At 45.6% G+C, this 18,643-nt stretch overlaps 1 protein-coding gene across 1 annotated transcript in view; it reads left to right on the forward strand.

The window, feature by feature from the left end:
• FOXK1 (forkhead box K1) overlaps window positions 1-18,643 on the forward strand; it is a 75,838-nt gene that overhangs the window by 55,378 nt on the left and 1,817 nt on the right. Inside the window, exons 3-8 of the mRNA XM_030577020.1 lie at window positions 6,714-6,870; window positions 7,890-8,036; window positions 9,868-10,061; window positions 11,664-11,830; window positions 13,116-13,391; window positions 16,281-16,505. Of these exons, the coding sequence (XP_030432880.1) occupies window positions 6,714-6,870; window positions 7,890-8,036; window positions 9,868-10,061; window positions 11,664-11,830; window positions 13,116-13,391; window positions 16,281-16,505 (1,166 nt within the window). The remainder of the gene's footprint in view (window positions 1-6,713; window positions 6,871-7,889; window positions 8,037-9,867; window positions 10,062-11,663; window positions 11,831-13,115; window positions 13,392-16,280; window positions 16,506-18,643) is intronic.

The raw sequence follows: 18,643 nt of genomic DNA on the forward strand, positions 1-18,643 counted from the left end.
GATCTACAGTAGGAACTTACATCGGTAGAGCTACATCTCTCGGCGTATGAAAAGTCCACACACCTGAGATGTTGCTATACCGACCTAACCCCTGGTATAGACAGCTTTAGGTTGCCGGAAGAATTCTTCTGTTTACCTAGCTACTGCCTCTCTGGGGGGTGGAGTACCTACACAGATGAGAGAGCCCCTCCTCTTGACATAGGTAGTCTCTACACTGAAGTGGTGCAGCAGTGCTGCTGTAGTGTTTTAAGTGTAGACATACCTTTAGAAAGAGACAGGAGCAGCAAGGCAGATTGCCAGCTTAGCATGGGGGAAGATTGCTCCATTGCTGTCCTTGCTGCATGTGCTTTGTGGATTCATTCTCTGAAATGTCTGTCAGGTTCCTTTCACAAACACTGCACACATGAATATATGTATATGTTCGGTTCACCTTATTTCAACCAGTTTTTTTCCTCTCCCTTGGCAGTGCCGGTGCCAGGTCTAGCAAACAGTCATTTAGGAGCCCAAGATGATATTTTGCTCTGCTCCCAGGGAAGACAAACAAGTGCTTTATCCATTGAGTACCTGACTCGGACAAATATTTGTAGGGCTGAAGCTTCAGAAGCTGTCTTCCTAGAAAGGAATGGCATTAAGCACCAGCATGGCTTTGTGACGTTCCCTCACTGCCCATACCTTGGGTCACAGGTGTCACTGGACTGTTCCTCCGCGATAGGCAGTTCAGAGTCCATATGGGGGAGAAGACAAGTGCTTGGAGACAACAGAGCAATGGGTTACCCCAGGGCTCTGTGCTTTCTCCAACCCTATTGAACCTTTACATCAATGACCTGCCAACAACCGAGTCATGAAAATTCATTTACGGGGACAACATCTGTTGTGGTACCCAAGCCCAGACGTTTCACGAGTTTAATGCCACCTTAAACCAGGACATGATAAAGTTAGCTGACTACTAGTAAGACTTGTAAAAGCAGCAAAGAATCCTGTGGCACCTTATAGACTAACAGACGTTTTGGAGCATGAGCTTTCGTGGGTGAATACCCACTTCCTCAGATGCATGTAAGACTTGGTGCCTCCAGCCAAGTGTCATAAAAACAGTCTCCAGTTTGTTCCATCTTCATCATGCCTGCGTAACCCGAGAACTGAATGTTTGTCTGAATGGTCAGCAGGTGAAGCATGAAGTAGAACCAGTCTATCTAGGTGCGAACTTAGACCGCACGCTGAGTTACCATGCCCACCTGACGAAGACAGCTGCTAAAGTTAAGACGTCCAACAATCTTCTTAGCAAACTGGCAGGTTCTTCATGGGGTGCTCGTGCTCCATCTTCGTGGATGTTAGCTCTTGCCACCTTGTATTCGGTGGTGGAGTACTGCACACCAGTTTGGAGTCGATTGTCACACACCAAACTGGTGGATACATAATTACATGCACATCATCTCTGGTACCCTGCATCCGACTCCACTTCCATGGCTTCCAGTTCTGAGCAATATTGCTCCTCCTCATATCAGACGAGAGGTTGCCACTGCAAGTTACCGGAGAAAATATGTGCCAACTCAAGCCTGCTGCTGCACAATAACCTTCTTAAACCATCAGCTGCATGTTTGCTGTCACATCGCCCATTATGGTCTCATCCATCATGCTAGGATGTTAAGGCGAGAGGAATGGATCTGTTATAAACCCTAGTCAGTCCCTCGTCGCCGATCCCACACTCTGCCTGCCTAGGTTTGACCTGCTTCGTTGCCAATGGTCTCTGTTGAACAGGTTCCAGACCAGGCCAGGTCTCTGTGCAGCCAACCAGTATCGCTGGGGCCTTTGTGACAGCCCTTTGTGCAGCTGCGGCACAATGCAGATGATGACACACATTGTCAATGAATGCCTGCTGACTAGATTCAGCGGTGGCCTAGAAGACCTGCGTCATGCCACTGAAGATGCCATTGCTTGGCTAGACGACTGTGCACACGCTAAAGAAACTGCCCGTACTTTTGGGAAATACACCTTTACCTCAATATAACCCTGTCCTCGGGAGCCAAAAGATCTTACTGTGTTATAGGTGAAACCACGTTATATTGAACTTGCTTTGATCCACTGGAGTGCGCAGCCCCGCCCCTCAGAGCACTGCTTTACTGTGTTATATCCAAATTTGTGTTGTATCGGGTTGCGTTATATCGGGGTAGAGGTGTAATAGAACTTGGGACACTTTAGTCTAGCTCAGTTCTACATTAGGCCATTGATACTGAAGAAAATTTGGAATACACTTCTTGGGCAATGGAATAAATCTTGTAGCTTTCATTTCAAACCACTTCAGAAATTGATATGCAAGCTACAGACATGCAAGGTAGAAGTACATCTGTAGTTTTATCAGTAAAAATTACAGTAGTGTTAAAATAAATTCAGTGTCTTTTGCAGTATTTGCTTAACAAAATATTTTATCCTGCACACTATTATCCTAGACCACATGGCTTTGGTGGTTTTTGGGGGGTTGTTTTTTGGGTTTTTTTGCACATCAGTCTTAAAATAGGAACAGCTATATTTTTGGGAAAATAGCCTTTGTTTGTCTCTGGAGCTGTTTTTTTTTTTAGGGTGTGAGCAATTGCAGGCTTCCCCTGGCCAGTTGCTGTTGGGGGATAGTGAGGAGAATTCCAGGAACTCTAGGAGACTGACAGGTCACTGTATTGTGTATTGCTTTAAACTATACTGAACTCTAATTTTAACTTAACCCTTAGGACACTTGTCCATGCTGGGTATGTCTACATGGGAGGAGGGAAAGGGGGGCATGGCAGAGAGTCTCAGGGCTTGTCTACATCACAAAGTTGCAGCGCTGGTGAGGGGGTTACAGCGCTGCAACTTAGGAGGTGTACACATCTGCAGGGCATCACCAGCGCTGCAACTCCCTGTTTGCAGCGCTGGCCGTACTCCCGTTTTGTCTCGGGTGTAGAGGATCCAGCGCTGGTGATCCAGCGATGGTAATCAAGTGTAGACACTTACCAGCGCTTTTCTTGACCTCCATGGAATAAGCAGGTATCCCAGCATACCTGAGGAAGCCTCTGGTAATCAAGCAGGTCTCCTTCCCCGGTTTGCTCTCGCGTTCCCCGAACCCCCATGCAAGCAGGTCTCCTTCCCTGCGGTTTGCAGGGGGGTTCGGGGAACGCGAGAGCAAACCGCGGCGAAGCTGGTCTCCTTCCCCGGTTTGCTCTCGCGTTCCCCGAACCCCCGTGCAAGCAGGTCTCCTTCCCTGCGGTTTGCTCTCGCGTTCCCCGAACCCCCGTGCAAGCAGGTCTCCTTCCCTGCGGTTTGCAGGGAGTTCGGGGAACGCGAGAGCAAACCGCGGCGAAGCTGGTCTCCTTCCCCGTTTTGCTCTCGCGTTCCCCGAACCCCCGTGCAAGCAGGTCTCCTTCCCTGCAGTTTGCAGGGGGGTTCGGGGAACGCGAGAGCAAACCGCGGCAAAGCTGGTCTTCTTCCCCGGTTTGCTCTCGCGTTCCCCGAACCCCCGTGCAAGCAGGTCTCCTTCCCTGCGGTTTTCTCTCGCGTTCCCCGAACCGCCGTGCAAGCAGGTCTCCTTCCCTGCGGTTTGCAGGGGGGTTCGGGGAACGCGAGAGCAAACCGCGGCGAAGCTGGTCTTCTTCCCCGGTTTGCTCTCGCGTTCCCTGAACCCCCCTTGAAGCCGCCCAACAGCGCTGCAGTGTGGCCACATCTAACACCACTTGCAGAGCTGGTTGCTGTAAGTGTGGCCACTCTGCAGCGCTGGCCCTATACAGCTGTACTAATACAGCTGTAACAACCAGCGCTGCAAAATTGTAGATGTAGACATACCCTCAGAGCCAGGGTAAACTGCTGCAGGTTTTTTTTGTTTGTTTTTTTTGTTTTTGTTGCATAGACCAACCCAAAACCTTCTCTCTCCTCCTCCCCCTCTTTCCTTTCCACCCTCTTTGCAACATGAGTTCCTCCTCCTTCCTCAGTTGTAAATTTCTTGTTTTCTCAGCCCCTTCATCTCCAGCAGCACTAGGGGAACTCCCGAAAAGTAAGCTGAGAGCTTGCATTACTTGATAGTGCCGCTGGCCCGCTGCAAAGAGCAGCTCTGAGCTTGAGTTGCATGTTCCTGATTCTATCACCCACAACTCTGAATGTGACTGTCCTTCCCAGGCCTAAAGGAGCTGTTGAGAAGTGGCAAGTTTATGTCTAGAGGAGAGGGTCCCATCATGGTAGAGGCAGGCTGGGGGAGGTCACAGTTTCCAAGCGCCATGGCCACTGCAGGTTACCCCCATTTCATTCTGTGACATCCAGAGTGGGACTGACTAATTTCCTTAAAGTTAATAACACTTTATTCGGAAGCGGGTTTGCAAGCACAGCCCAATTTAGTACAATGTTGAGATGACCAGATATTCTCTCTGAATTCAGCGGCCAGGTATTGCTAGTCTTTTAAAAAAATTATTTCTGTTAAGAATCAAAATGGTGCGGAAGCTGCAAATTTGTTTCTTGATGGCTTTTATAAAGATGGTCATGAGTTTAAATGTAACCAGCAGAAGGCCAAACCTGAACAGCAGGAGCCACATTTTCTCTGCTTATCTTCAAGAATCAATTTGTTACCTGTCTGAACGACATGAGCATTCTGTGTACAAGCCTTGAAATTACACCACGTCTTAGTAAAAGCACAAAAAAGATGCACCCTTTTTAAAGTGAACAGATTTATTGGAGGAGCTCCGGCCTCTCCACTTCTTCTCTGACTTGGTTTTTAACAGTTTTGTTTGTGGCGTACTGATATGGTGTGATCACAAATGGTTAGCAATATCAGCACAACTCTTAATCCTTAATCTCTTTCTAGTCTGCATATTTTCACAGTCCTAATCACCACATGCAACAATTAAAAGAAGCGCTACTGCTGCTTGGGAATGAGTGTTCTTGTTTCCCTTCATTAAGTCTTCTTTCTGTGGATCATACCAGGAAGAAGCTATTCAGGGGGCATTTGGTTGCCTCTTTTATTGGGGGAAGGCATGAGCAAAGAGTTGCATCTTAAATTGCTCTCAGAGATGAGACAAGAACTCATCCTGGTCTCTGGGGTCAGGAGTTTCATAACCATGGGTCCTTCACTAAAAACACCTTGCTCCTTAAAAGCTTCAGCCTGAGCTTCTGAATGGTAATGTTCCTGTTGAGTGTAGGATTCAGAGTGGATGCGACAGGAGAGGTCACCCTTGAGTTAGCTTGTACTGTCGAAAACTTTGTGATGCTGTGAGCCTGTTGAGTCTGTCTCAGTGTGAGTCTTCCTATCCCAAGGAAACTTTCTGTAATCCATTGTTAAAATAAATCAGCCTGACGCCGAGTTTAGCAACACGGCCATTTTCAGGAAGCGGGAGTGAGAAGCAGTAGTTTTCCGTTTACATTGATAGCTGCATTTGAAAATTGTTCTTTATAATTGGCACTTAAATTTACTGCTGTTGGTGGCCATTTTGCTGAGAGGAGAATCATTTGTGACAGCAGTACCTAAGCCCACTACAGGGAGCTAGGTGTCTTTTTCCATTCTCCTCTAATGCAGTTAGACAGTTTTTTTATTGTCTCTCCATATGTAAATATTTTAAATACCGTTCCTCTTTCTTATTGTTCATCCTGACAGTACTTTAATGGGAAAGAAGGAGGTAATCCTGTGATTGGACTGTGGGCCATTTCACTGTGCTGCTTGGCCCTGGAGAGAGAAGGTACAACACATGAATGATGCTTCAGACTCACCATCTCACCTGCCAAGCAGTCTTGTTCCCACAAATCAAGGATGTGTGACCTCCCCCTCCCCCGACTAGTTTTTGCTAATTATTTCTCATCCTGCCATATGTACTTGTGTGTCTGAGTGGTGCTGCAGACTAGACCCGCCTTCGTTATTTATTTGTAACCTTATACCAGTCTCGGTGTGGCTTTCCCTATTCCACAACTGTTTCTAAAGTGCCATCTTGTGGCAGTCCTAGAACTCTTAATTATTTTTCTTTCCCCTAACCAATCTGCAAGAACATTGATATGAAGGGCACTCTGCCTGTATCTGCAACTCCCATTGGTTGTCAGTAGGGTTTGTATGCTGGTATGTTAGAGATAAGTGGCCTTTAGAGGTGGCTGTGATTCTAGCTACTTGACATTAACCTTTGTGTTGTTGAACAGCCCTCTAAAGCCCAGTGCTGCTGCACCCAGTGATGCATCTGTCATTATGGTGTTAACTGTGATACTGTAAAAAATATAAGTTGCCTTTTTAAGTAGAGAAGTTGAGCCATCAACATCTATATCTTCGACAGAGAATGGTATTGGCCAGATTTATGACTGAAGAGTAAGGCTTTTAATTACTTGTGTAACTTATTTACTCCAGAAAGACAAACTCTGATACGATATTTGGTTCTCAGTGGAGTCCCATGCTGACTTGACAGAGGAGTGATCCTGCTTCATGCTTTGAAATTGTGTGTTGTCTAGTGACTGCAGCAGATAAAAGGAAGTCAGAACTTCTGGAAGTCAAGTCAGGACTTCTGTAACTGAGTTATTTCATGATCTTGGGCAATTCATTCAACCTCTAAGTTTTGGGTTTACCCATGTGGAGAAAGAAGTTCAATACCTACCTGCTTCTCAGAGATATGGATTCTTAATTGTTTGCCACTTGCCTAGAAATCCTTGGATAGTAGGAGTTGTATGTACACTTGTTGCTGTTAATAAATAACTGGAGATGGATGTCCCTGTCTCATCTCTACCCCTTGCAGTGTTCCCAACTCCTGCCCGGCCAGTCCACGTGGTGCTGGATCCTCAGGATATCGCTTTGTTCAGAACATTACCTCGGACCTGCAGCTGGCAGCAGAGTACGCAGCGAAAGCAGCATCAGAGCAGCAGGCAGACGCATCTGGCGGGGACAGCCCAAAGGTTCAGAGAAACATTATCTGCCCAACAATGCTTGGGGAGGTTTTCAGGCCTGGCAGTATACTGTAGTTAAACAAGTCTAAAGATAATTTATCCATTGTACATGTGTGTTACGTATTTCCATTGGGATGCTTAACGCCCCGAGGGTCACGGGGTCATCCCCTTCTGTGTCGGTCACTGGCTCATGGATATCGCTGCTAGGTTAGCTTCTCAAATTTATTTTCTGCATTCACTTAAAAGGTCAAGTTACAGGAATCTGCCTTTTTTGGTGGACCATGAAGCCTGACATGCAGGTGTTCCCCTAAGAAGCTTATTGGAAGAGTATTAAAATCAAGGAGTTTTATTTTTCTTCTTTAACAGCTCCACAGATGTACATGACACTTTGTAAAATACACTGGGGAATAAAAGACAGGGTCCGTGCCTTGAAGAGCTTGCTGTTTAACTCAGGCAGAATACGCAGGCCTGCAGTTCAGGGACAAGAGGTGAGGAGAGCAGTGTAGAGAGGATTAGCTTTTAAAAACATAACAAACAAAAAGTAAGTCATAAGGAGGGAATTCAGTCTTGATGAAGTGACTTTATATCCAAGTTGAAGCTGTAGTTTCCCTCTTGGTAATGCTAGGGTTTGGGATCTAGCAAGGGAGCACAATACTGGATAGCTATGAAGACTGAATTCTCCCCTAAGCCAGGGTGGCTTTTCTTGGTGGAGATGCACTGATGGAGCAATGTGAGGAACTGAAAATAAACCTTTCTAGTAAATTTTTTCAAATTCTAGAAAGGAGCCTCCCTTCCTGGAGATTGTGGAGCAGGACCAAGTCGTGCTTGGTGCTAGTGCCTAGAAACAGAACTGGGTGGAAAATATAAAAAACCTAACAAATCTTTGGAACTTTCTTCCAACAGAAAATATTGTTTGGTAGAAAGTTTAGCTATATCTAGAAGGCATCTAATATCTGGCTTGTGTGTAAACTCCAGCATAAGAATCCTTACTCCTGAAATTAAGCTTCCTCTGTTGTCCTCTCTTTTAGGATGAGTCCAAACCACCATATTCCTATGCTCAATTAATTGTGCAGGCCATATCTTCAGCCCAAGACAGGCAATTAACACTAAGTGGGATCTATGCCCACATCACCAAGCATTATCCATATTACAGGACTGCTGACAAAGGCTGGCAGGTGAGTTCTTGATGCCTACAAATTTTGAATTCCTATTAAAGTGCTTATCCTAAAAGGAAACACATTTGGTGAGAGATCAGGGCACTGGGGTAATGAGAAGCTGCTCCAGTCAATTTAGGGAATAATCAGTTTAATAACATCACTTAAACTTTTTGTTTGTGGGCAGTGTTTTGTAAAGGCTATTCTATGGAAACATTCCACATGGCTCAGGGGCCTCTGGTTTTCTAAAGCCCATCCTTACAACTCTTGTTACCCACCACGCCTGCATCTCTAGAGACATCTTTGACATGACTGTCATCACCATTTTCATTTCCTTCCATGCCCTTGCTACCAGCAGCCACTTCATCAATCTCATCACCCCATACCTATCTCTCTTCAAATCTTCCTTGACCCCTGAAAAATCTTGACTATGTCCAGTTATTTAGGAAAAGGATGCTCTACAGACCTCTCCCTTTTGCAATTTGACCACTTCAGCCTGGATGTCTACAATTCTGTTCTCTCCTTGCTTTTAATCACAGTAACCCTCACGCCCTCTCCGACTATTGCTTTCCTTTCCCAGAGTATGGTCACTCTACTATAGATACCATCATGGAGCACGAAGGGTCTGAAAACCACAAGCTGACCCCTTTTGTCGCACGTCTGTGCATTTAGCGTACTATTGGGAAATCTCACCGGCTTCTCTGTATAATTTGTCCATAGCTGTTAATGCTATATCAGACTTGGATATTCAGCTACTTGAGTGTTGCTTTTAATGTGTCAGTAGCCAGGGCTTCAGCCACACTCACCCTTTCCCAGTGCCACACCTTTGAACTGGGTGTTGTCACTTCCAGGCACACAACACTGATATATTGAAGAGTCACGGGCAGCTGCTGATTCCAATATCCACAGCATGGCTGGTCACACTTGACAGTATAATCAGAATAAGTACATTCTGCCTGCCCAGTTTTCCCCTGCCCTACCAGTTGGTTATGAAATTCTTCACTTCCCACCTTACCCTGCTCCACAGTGTTACTGTGCATTGTTAACCAGCTGCTGCACTGTACTGCAGAGACTGCTGCATTTCAGTGGTGGGTGAAGTGGTCTCTCTATATCCTTTCCTTCCCTACCAGCAGCGTTGTAAGGCTCTGTTTGTAAAGCACATCTGTTGGTCTTTGAAAGCTGCTAGAGAAGCAAAAAAAATGGGAGAGAGAAGAAGAGAAATTAGAAATGATAGTTTATATAGATGGGTAATATCTACAGCATCCTGCAGTGCTAGGTCTGTGCCAGACAGCTAATGGGTCCCTCCCAATATCTAGTCAGTCTAAAAAAATTCACTGGCCTGCTTTATGATCATTGTGGTGTGTTGTGGCCTCTAGTGGTTCATGTTCGCACATGTGATCAATTTGCTGGTAGGCAGTGCAGCCGAGCCTGGCAGTTTTCCACTTGAAAACAAAAAGGCCATTTTTGAAGTGTGTTCTAGATGTTTTTACAATACACATCTCTTTTGTTTATGCTTTTCCAAAGCCCCCACTTCCATATCTTGCAGTGAAAGAGCTACTGCCCTCACTGGTTGTTTCTAATGGGCAGGTAACAGTACCGTGCCCCGCAAACCTGTCTTCCTCCATAGTTAATGGAAACTCTGTATTTGTAACTTATTTAGCCAGATTTTTTTTTTTCTTATCACTTCCATTCCCTTGTGAGTCTTTGGTAGCTGGGTAGCTTGTTGCTGTTTGTGGCAGAGATTCTGAAGGGGATGGATGTTACTCTTCTGATCTGTGAAGTCTAGTTTGTCTGTCTGTCTTTGGTGTTTCCACATTGCATAATAATCAACTCATTCCTCTCCTTCCCGCAGAACTCCATTCGGCATAACCTCTCCTTGAACCGTTACTTTATCAAAGTTCCACGCTCCCAGGAGGAGCCCGGAAAGGGCTCCTTTTGGCGAATCGACCCTGCCTCAGAAGCCAAGCTAGTTGAACAGGCATTCCGAAAAAGGAGACAGAGGGGGGTGTCCTGTTTTCGAACCCCCTTTGGGCCCCTCTCCTCCAGGTAAGTTCAGGTCCCTTTTTAGTTTTGTTCTAAATCTGTGTAACTGTCATTTCATAGTGATGCAGACCTGTTCTCACAGGAGTAAGTGGCTTTCTGTGCAAAGCCCTGCTGTTCATTTCTGAAGAGCTGGGTCCACATGTGGATTAGGTTGTAGGAGAAATCACTTATGGTATTTAAACTAGTCTCTTTAAGAGAACGTCACATCATTTGACATGATTGTCAGCAATGGAGTTGAAGGGATGCATTATGGGACTAAATGAAACTGCCTCAGCCAGTTGTATGGGTGTGGAGGAGAAGTTTAGCACAGAGCTAGTGCAGTGTACCCTTTTGCTCTTGCAGGGATCAAATTTTGTCTAAAAGTGGGTGAAAATGAGGGAAAATTAATAATAAAAAGGTGGCATCCACAATAGGGGGTGTGTGAGAGAAGGCTATTGTTTGTTGAATGTTAAGGAAAATGTGAGTCCCGTAGATAAGTTTTGTTTTATAGAAGGGGTGTGTGTATGGTGGGGTTTTTTTGTTTTGTTGTTTTTTGGGGTTAAAATGAATGAAAATAAAGTCAGGATCCCTCACAATTCAATGATATCTAGTTAATTTATTAGGTGAGATCCTATAGCTAAACATCACACTCGGTGAGTATAGTGTTAGAAATAACTTAAAAGACCCAGGAATTAGAAATCCATAAACCTCTCTGCTAAAATATTTCTGCTAGGCTGCTAGTCCAGTGTACTGCCAAGGGGGATTCTAGGAGTGACTTAAACTCTTTGTCGCTTTGGCTAGCTGGGTTTGGGAGTGTTATGGTGATAATTGTTTGAGGATTCAGTGTTCTTTGTACTCTTAAACTTTTCTAATGACTCAATCCAGAGCGTCAAAGTGTTCTCATTTAAGTCTGGTTACTTTCCCTGGTCAGGAGGGAAATGCAGTGCTTGTAGCTGTTCCCCGGGTTTATGAACAGTGACTCTCTTAAATGGTGTTTGTATTCTTGGGAATTCCCAACCTTTGTCATACTGACAACTTGAAGATCACATTTGCATGAAAACTTTGTATCTGCTATAATTGCAAATAGTCTGTGATTCCTGTTACTTAAAATTAGCAAAAAAATACCTTTCTGCAGTGTACTTTGTGCATTGGCAGCACTTGGAGTTTCACTGTTTTTCTGTCTCTCAGGACAGAAATAGTGGGAGAGGAGCCTTGGAATCATCCCTCACCTAACAAAAGATCAGAAAAACTGCTCATATGAAACGTTTCAGGTTTTGTTTAAATTGTAGCATGTACTAACCAAAGGGACTGTCAAAAACAGGATGGAAAAACAAAAACCAACCAACCAAAACTTATTTAAAAAAAAAAATATTCATTTGAGTGTGCCCATTTCGATTCAGATTTTGCCCTACTAAGAGTGGCATTGCTGTGAAGATGCCATGCTTCTGGCTTTATTGGAGGAAGCAGGATGGTAGAAACAGCACAAGAATGGTTTCTTAGTGCTGTGGAAGAACAGAAGCTCTTCTATTGAGGCAGTAGATTTTGAAGATGCCTTTGGTTCTCTGCTACTACTTTCTTGTCCAGCATGTATTCTTTTTACTCTGTTCGCACTGGTTTGTGTTTCAGGAGTGCCCCTGCCTCTCCTACTCATCCCGGCCTGCTGTCCCCTCACTCTAGTGGCCTACAGACTCCAGAGTGCCTGTCCAGGGAGGGCTCACCCATTCCACATGAACATGATTTTGCATCAAAGTTAGCCTCTGTTCCAGAGTATCGATATTCACAAAGTGCGCCTGGTATGTAGCCCGTTTTGCAGGTGTGTGTGTTCATTGTGGTGGGAGGTGTTCTATGTTTCAAAGAAAGGTCTCTTCTCTCCATACTTACCCTTTCCCAGCCTCCACTGGCTATATACCTTTAGGCCATGTCTACATCTAAAATTTTGCAGCGCTGGTTGTTACAGCTGTATTAGTACAGCTGTATAGGGCCAGCGCTGCAGAGTGGCCACACTTACAGCAACCAGCGCTGCAAGTGGTGTTAGATGTGACCACACTGCAGCGCTGTTGGGCGGCTTCAAGGGGGGTTCCGGGAACGCGAGAGCAAGCCGGGGAAGGAGACCAGCTTCGCCGCGGTTTGCTCTCGCGTTCCCGGAGCCACCCTGCAAACCGCAGGGAAGGAGACCTGCTTGCTCGGGGTTCCGGGAACGAGAGAGCAAGCCGGGGAAGGAGACCAGCTTCGCCGCGGTTTGCTCTCGCGTTCCCGGAGCCACCCAGCAAACCGCAGGGAAGGAGACCTGCTTGCTCGGGGTTCGGGGAACGAGAGAGCAAACCGGGAAAGGAGACCAGCTTGATTACCAGAGGCTTCCTCCTTCCACGGAGGTCAAGAAAAGCGCTGGTAAGTGTTTACATTGGATTACCAGCGCTGGATCACCAGCGCTGGATCCTCTACACCCGAGACAAAACGGGAGTACGGCCAGCGCTGCAAACAGGGAGTTGCAGCGCTGGTGATGCCCTGCAGATGTGTACACCTTCAAAGTTGCAGCGCTGTAACTCCCTCACCAGCGCTGCAACTTTCTGATGTAGACAAGCCCTTAGACTGTCTCTTTCTTATTAGCTTCAGCTTCATGGCAATAGAATGGGGGAGTGAAGGGAGTCAGTCTGAATGGGGATGTGGGTCTGTCATCTCTCCTCTACAGCCATTTAGGTCGCTTGTTTTTTGGGGCTACTGTCTGCATCCAGAGTTCCATGTGACCTGATAATTTAAAAAGCACTGAGCAGGGGTGGAGTTTTTCATTCGTATGCTGGGAAAGGTGAAACTGCTGGGTGGTGATGTTAGGTCTGTATGAACCCCGTGATTGTGCAACCCATTTAAAACCCTGCAGTGTGTATACACACACTGCATGCAAAAACTACACTCAAAATGTTTAGATTGCGCAACCAGCCACTCAAAAGTTGGGAAATACAAGATTGAATGTTGTCTGAATAACTTCAATTCTTTTCCAAATACTGCACTGTTCAACATTATGTATTATTAGAAATGTCTAAGTAAATAAGTGCTCTAATATGCGTATCTCTTTCATTTCAGGATCACCTGTCAGTGCCCAGCCGGTGATCATGGCTGTTCCTCCCCGGCCATCCACCCTAGTGGCAAAGCCGGTAGCTTACATGCCAATAGTGACTTCTCAGCAGCCTTCTGGTCATGCAATCCACGTAGTGCAGCAAGCTCCCACTGTTACAATGGTCAGGGTTGTGACCTCGTCCTCAAGCTCCGCTAACGGATACATACTGACAAATCCAGGCCCAGCAGGCGGTGCTCATGAAACAGCAGGAACAGTGTTGGATTTGGCTGGTGATCATCGAGGTAATCTGTTTCATTTCCCTCCCTACTTGACAAAGGAAGATTGGTCTGGACTTGTAGGGTTTTTCTGCACATCTATTGCACTCCCTGGGTGTTTAGTCCTTGACAGAAGAGGTCAGTCATAAGATAAAATTTAAACTGGGTAAGAGCTTTCGCACTAGGTCTGCCTAGCAGTAAGCAGGAGAATTGAGCTCTGTGTGGCTTTTAGTTAGTAAAACTCTAGCTAGAATTTTACTGGTGACCAAAGCTGCATATATATGGCTGTGAATATTTATTCTAGTTCTGGTGTCCACCTATAATATGCTTGTGGACTGAGGCCCATTCTGATCAATTGGGTAAATTACCAAAAGGTATCTCTATCCCAAACAAAACTCCCACCATCCCAAGGTATGCTTTTCTGTTTTGAAAGCCAGCACAGAGAAGGCTGAAGCTGTTTGTTTCAAGGTGACATTAATGGTAATTGAGACTGTGTCCTTTTTCTGTGGGTAGGAAAGGGAGGAAAGGTGTAAGCCTCTGGAAATGAGTTTTGTAGAAGTGCATATAGTGTTTTGTGATTAGAAGAGTCTGCAAAAGCCAAGTATTGTAAGGATCACTTTTATATCTTTCTAAACTGGCAACTCTGGCCTCAGTGGACATAGTGAGCTAAACCCTGAAAATACTTAATGTTCTATAAAAGGATCATTCTCTGTCTGCTTTCACTCGGGCAGTACCCCCTTTTCTGCAGCCCTTCTCATAATTGCATTATATTGTACAAATGTACAGTTACTGTACAAGCACAATAAGAACTGTGCGTTTCATTGGGTGTTTATGTGCAGAAGAGTGATTTATTTGCTTTCAAGCTGGGGAGGGAAGAGGAGGGGAGGGGAGGGAGAAACAAAGACCCTCAACAGTAGTAATATGAGACACTCTCTCAGCATTTGCTTTGGTGTTGGCTTGCTTTTGACCACTTTCAAACTCCCCTGAATTTTTTGACCAGATCTCCTCTGTGCTTCTCCAGGCTTCCCAGCAGCAATCTCTGGGCTTGCCTACACTTGTAGCGGTATAGTAGTATAGCCTCAGCACTTCAGTGTAGATGCTACCTCCGCCGGCAGGAGGGTTCTCATGTTGGCTAGGCAATCCACCTAGGGTAGTGGAAGAATTCTTCTGCCATCCTACCACACTCTACACCAAGGGTTAGGTCAGTTTAACTGCGCTGCTGTGGGGTATGGATTTTTCACACCCCTGAGAGATGTAGCTAGGTTGACCTAACTTTTTAGTGTAGAGTAGGTTTCTGTCTTTCTGACCCTCTGCCATCCCTAGATCCTCCCCAGCCTCTGCATTCCCCAGCTCCACTCTTCATTCCTCTCCCTTCTCTCCCCAATTCTGCCATCTCCTTTTCCCTCTCTCATCCTGCCATCTCCTCCCCCCACCCCTTTGCCTTTCCTATGGTCTGCCTTAATCCTGCTCGCTCTCTTGTCTCTCCTAATCTCTCTCTCCCTACTTCCCCCACCACTCCTCTTTATGCCCTCTACCAGTCTGACACCCTGCCCGAACTCTCCTCTCCTGTTCTACCAAGTCTCCCTTGTTTCTCTGATGTTAAGATGGGGAAGAGAATGGGGATGCTGGGGTGGTCATACTGGATCAGCTTCTTCACTTCCTGCCTGTCTGGGCAGGCACCGCGTCTTTTTCTCCTCCTCTAAGAGTTAGCTGGAGAGGTCAGGCAATGAGCTGAGTCAGCAGAGAGAAATCTCAGTTGCAGCCTTTGGCTGGCCAGCAAAGGGACAGGGTTGCTTCTTGAGGCAAGAGGCTTCCTGGCAGCTTCTCCCTGCCTGTTGAGCAGATCAGTTAACGTGGGGGAGTGAGGAGGAAGGTTTTAAACACTGCTGCACTAAAACAGCAGCATCAGTGCAGGCACTGCCCCCTTTCTGCTGGTTCCTTCCCCTATCCTTCACAGCTAGTTGAAAGTTGTTGTGCATGAAGGCTGGTTAAAATTGGAGGGGACTGCTTCCTCTCCACTCCTCTGTGATCTCACCCAAGTGTAGGCATGAAAGCAAGCTGTCCCTAACTCCACAAACACTGGGGCTGTTTGATATTGTTATGGTTCCTTCCTTGTTGTGTAGCTGAGGCTCAGGTGGTTGGTGTACAGGCAGGGAACTCTCATGATCTAGTTTTTCATTGACTGTATCCATGCCAAAGTAGTAACATGCAGATAAGGAAAAGAATGAGGAGGAGAACCTTATTATGCCTCAGAATTACATTTTTTTAACCTTGTTTTTTAGTTGGCCTGCTTGTACCTTAGAGGAAGTCTGTACCTGATATTGGTAAATAGTTGCGTCGATATTTGTGTGTTAGGTACAGTAAGAAAACTTGTGGAGTTACTGAAAAGTCATGGCTGGGTATCTTGAATAACCACTCAGAATAACCATTTGTTCCTCATAGGTAGTAACCCTTCCCCATTTTTAGATCGCTGATTGCAGTGTTCTTCCTCTTATGAGCTAGGTGAGTGAAACACTGCCTTCTCGGTGCTGATCCCGTTGTGTCAGTCGGCCCACAGAAAGTGTTCCTTGGAGAGACTGATCCTGCATAAAGATTTCTGGGTACTTCACATCTCCCAGGATCAGGTCCATACCAGTCAGCCATGTCCTCAACCCCTTCTTATTTTGGAGCCCAAATGTATTACTCTGATACTCTGCTGCACTGACCTGAGAAATGATGCTTCTCATTCCCATGAGATATTGATCTGTGGGATTTATCAAACGCAGATGATTTAGTTGTATCCAGATACTTCGGCTGTCTGTGCTTGGGTATTTTCATTTTGTCTAATCTTGGGGGTATGTATTATTGCTAGCATATTAATGAAACTGAAGCCTGCTCATGGTGAATGATTCTCCTTTCTGTTTAATGTCCAAACAGGCATGGATGAGAAACCAACAATTGCGTTTGCCACAATACCCACTGCCAGTCGAGTCATCCAAACAGTTGCCAGTCAGATGGCTCAAGGTGTCCCAGGACAAACTGTTACCATCCTTCAGCAGGCAACTCCAGTGACCATTGGACAACACCAACTGCCTGTTCGGGCAGTGACACAAAATGGGAAGCATGCCATCCCCACCAACAGCATCACCGGCAGTGCTTATGGTATGGCTTTCCTCAAGGCCGGCTTTAGGCCTATTCCACCAATTCCCCCGAATTGGGCCCCGCACCTAAGAGGACCCCGCGTCCAGTGAGATTCCCTTCCCTGGCTAGAGGTGACTTTTTAATTTTTACTCACCTGGTGCCGCCCCGGGTCTTCGGAGGCAGTTTGATGGCGGGTCCTTCAGTGCCGCCGAAGACCTGGAGCGAATGAAGGACCCGCCGCCGAAGTGCCGCTGAAGACTCAGAGCACTGCCCAGTGAGTACAAGCCCCACGTGTTTTTTTATGTTTTTTTAATTTTTTTTTTTTAGTCATCCCTGCTGGGGCCCGCTCAAAACTGTTCGAATTGGGCCCCGCACTTCCTAAAGCCGGCCCTGGCTTTCCTCTATGGCTGTGCACTCGATCACCTGATGTTGTTTCACATGCACTGCAAACTCTACAGTTATACTACACATAGGTCCTGACATACAAGTTTCCCCATACATCCAGTTTGAAATGTGTGTGTAAGATGTGTATTGTGCAACATTTTGCACCACTAAATAACAAAAGTTTTTCTCCCCCAGCTTTAGTGCTCTAAGTCCTTGCTCCGTTCTTTCTCTTCCACCTCCAGTTCTGGTCATTTGCCTCTGTGGGGGAAAAAGCTCTACCATCTTTAACAACATAGAACCATAGGACTGGAAGGGACTTTGAGAGGTCTTCTAGTCCAGTCCCATGCATTCAAGACAAGTCTAAGTATTAGCTAGACCATCCCTGACGGGTGTTTTGAACATTTTTAAGATCAGGTTAGGCAATGACAGGGTAATGACTGGTGGTGGCAGAACCCTATCACTTCGAGTTATTGCCTTCCCTTCTTGTGAAATCAGAAGAGTCCCAGCACCTCCACCCTGACTCTTACGGGCAGTCAGAGCGGAAGACTTTGTCTGAATTTGTGTTGGCTTTGTTACAGCGTTTTTTGGGTTGTCCTATGAGTGATTATTTTTTTGTTTTAGTCCACTGCTGGATGAAGGCTTCCCACCACTTTCTTTTTTTTTCTTTAATTAAAACCTTTCCCATCAAAGTTCTACGTAGTTTACATTTTTCCATTACTGGATAAGGTAAATGAGTAGTTGTAACGACTTAGAGATATAAAACTGCTAAATAAGAATAGATGGATAAATACATGGAGCTGATATTATCCTGCAGTAGCATGAGACTGATGCAGAGTAGGACATTTGATTGCTAATTATTCTTCATTTATGTTTAAGGCACTCGAAATCACTAAAATTCGTCTTACTCTTTTTTGTAATCAGATGTGATTAGAATCCTTCCGATGACACCACAGCTTTCCAGTTTAAGTGGTGCTAGATTCTCTCTGCAGAGGATGCAGAGCTTGTATCTTTCTGACGAAGTTCACTATGCGCAGCTGAAAAACATAGTTTCTTTCCTTAGGCTGTCTCGGTTTTTAACATTTGTTTCCCAGTCTGGGGTTTTCTCCTCTTAGAAAACTGACATGGCTTTTCTGAATAGTGGTCAGTGGGTTTCTCTCATCCAACCCTGACAGTCTTCTCTTTTCTCATCCTCTTGACCTTACCGGTGCATGGCATTCTTCTCAATTGCCTGGTGTAGTTAACTGGACTCTGAAGGACATTGTTCTGCTTCCATTACTACTTATCCCTGTGCTCTTTTTTGGTGCTGCTAGCAGTGGACACTCCTGTATTGTTAACTCTTACCATGTTGATGTCCCTCACGGTTTGGCCGTCTTTATCACTGTGAAGCTATTTTACGCTTTTGCTAAGGTATAAGCATATTCTGTTGCTGTGACTTTAAACTGAAGTAATTTCTACTCAATAACAGAACTCTTGAGACTTCGTAAACTGAAAGTAGGGTTACCTTATTTCCCATTTCTTTACTATTGTGAGAGTTTTTGTCTAGTTCTTGAAGAACAGGGCAGGGAGCCAGGAACTCCTGGGTTCTAATCTCAGCTCTGACAGGGACTCCCTCTGTGGTCTGAGGTAAGTCATTTAACCTCTTTGCCTCAGTTTCTCACCTGTAAAATCGATATAATACTGATCTACCTCCCACATTAATATTCTGGTTGTAATCCAGTTCCCAGTAGACAGGGCATTGGGTTTCTTGTTGGCAATCTCAGTAGAGGCGCCCAGCT

Source organism: Gopherus evgoodei, chromosome 10, assembly GCF_007399415.2.
Source record: "Gopherus evgoodei ecotype Sinaloan lineage chromosome 10, rGopEvg1_v1.p, whole genome shotgun sequence".
NCBI lineage: Eukaryota > Metazoa > Chordata > Testudines > Testudinidae > Gopherus > Gopherus evgoodei.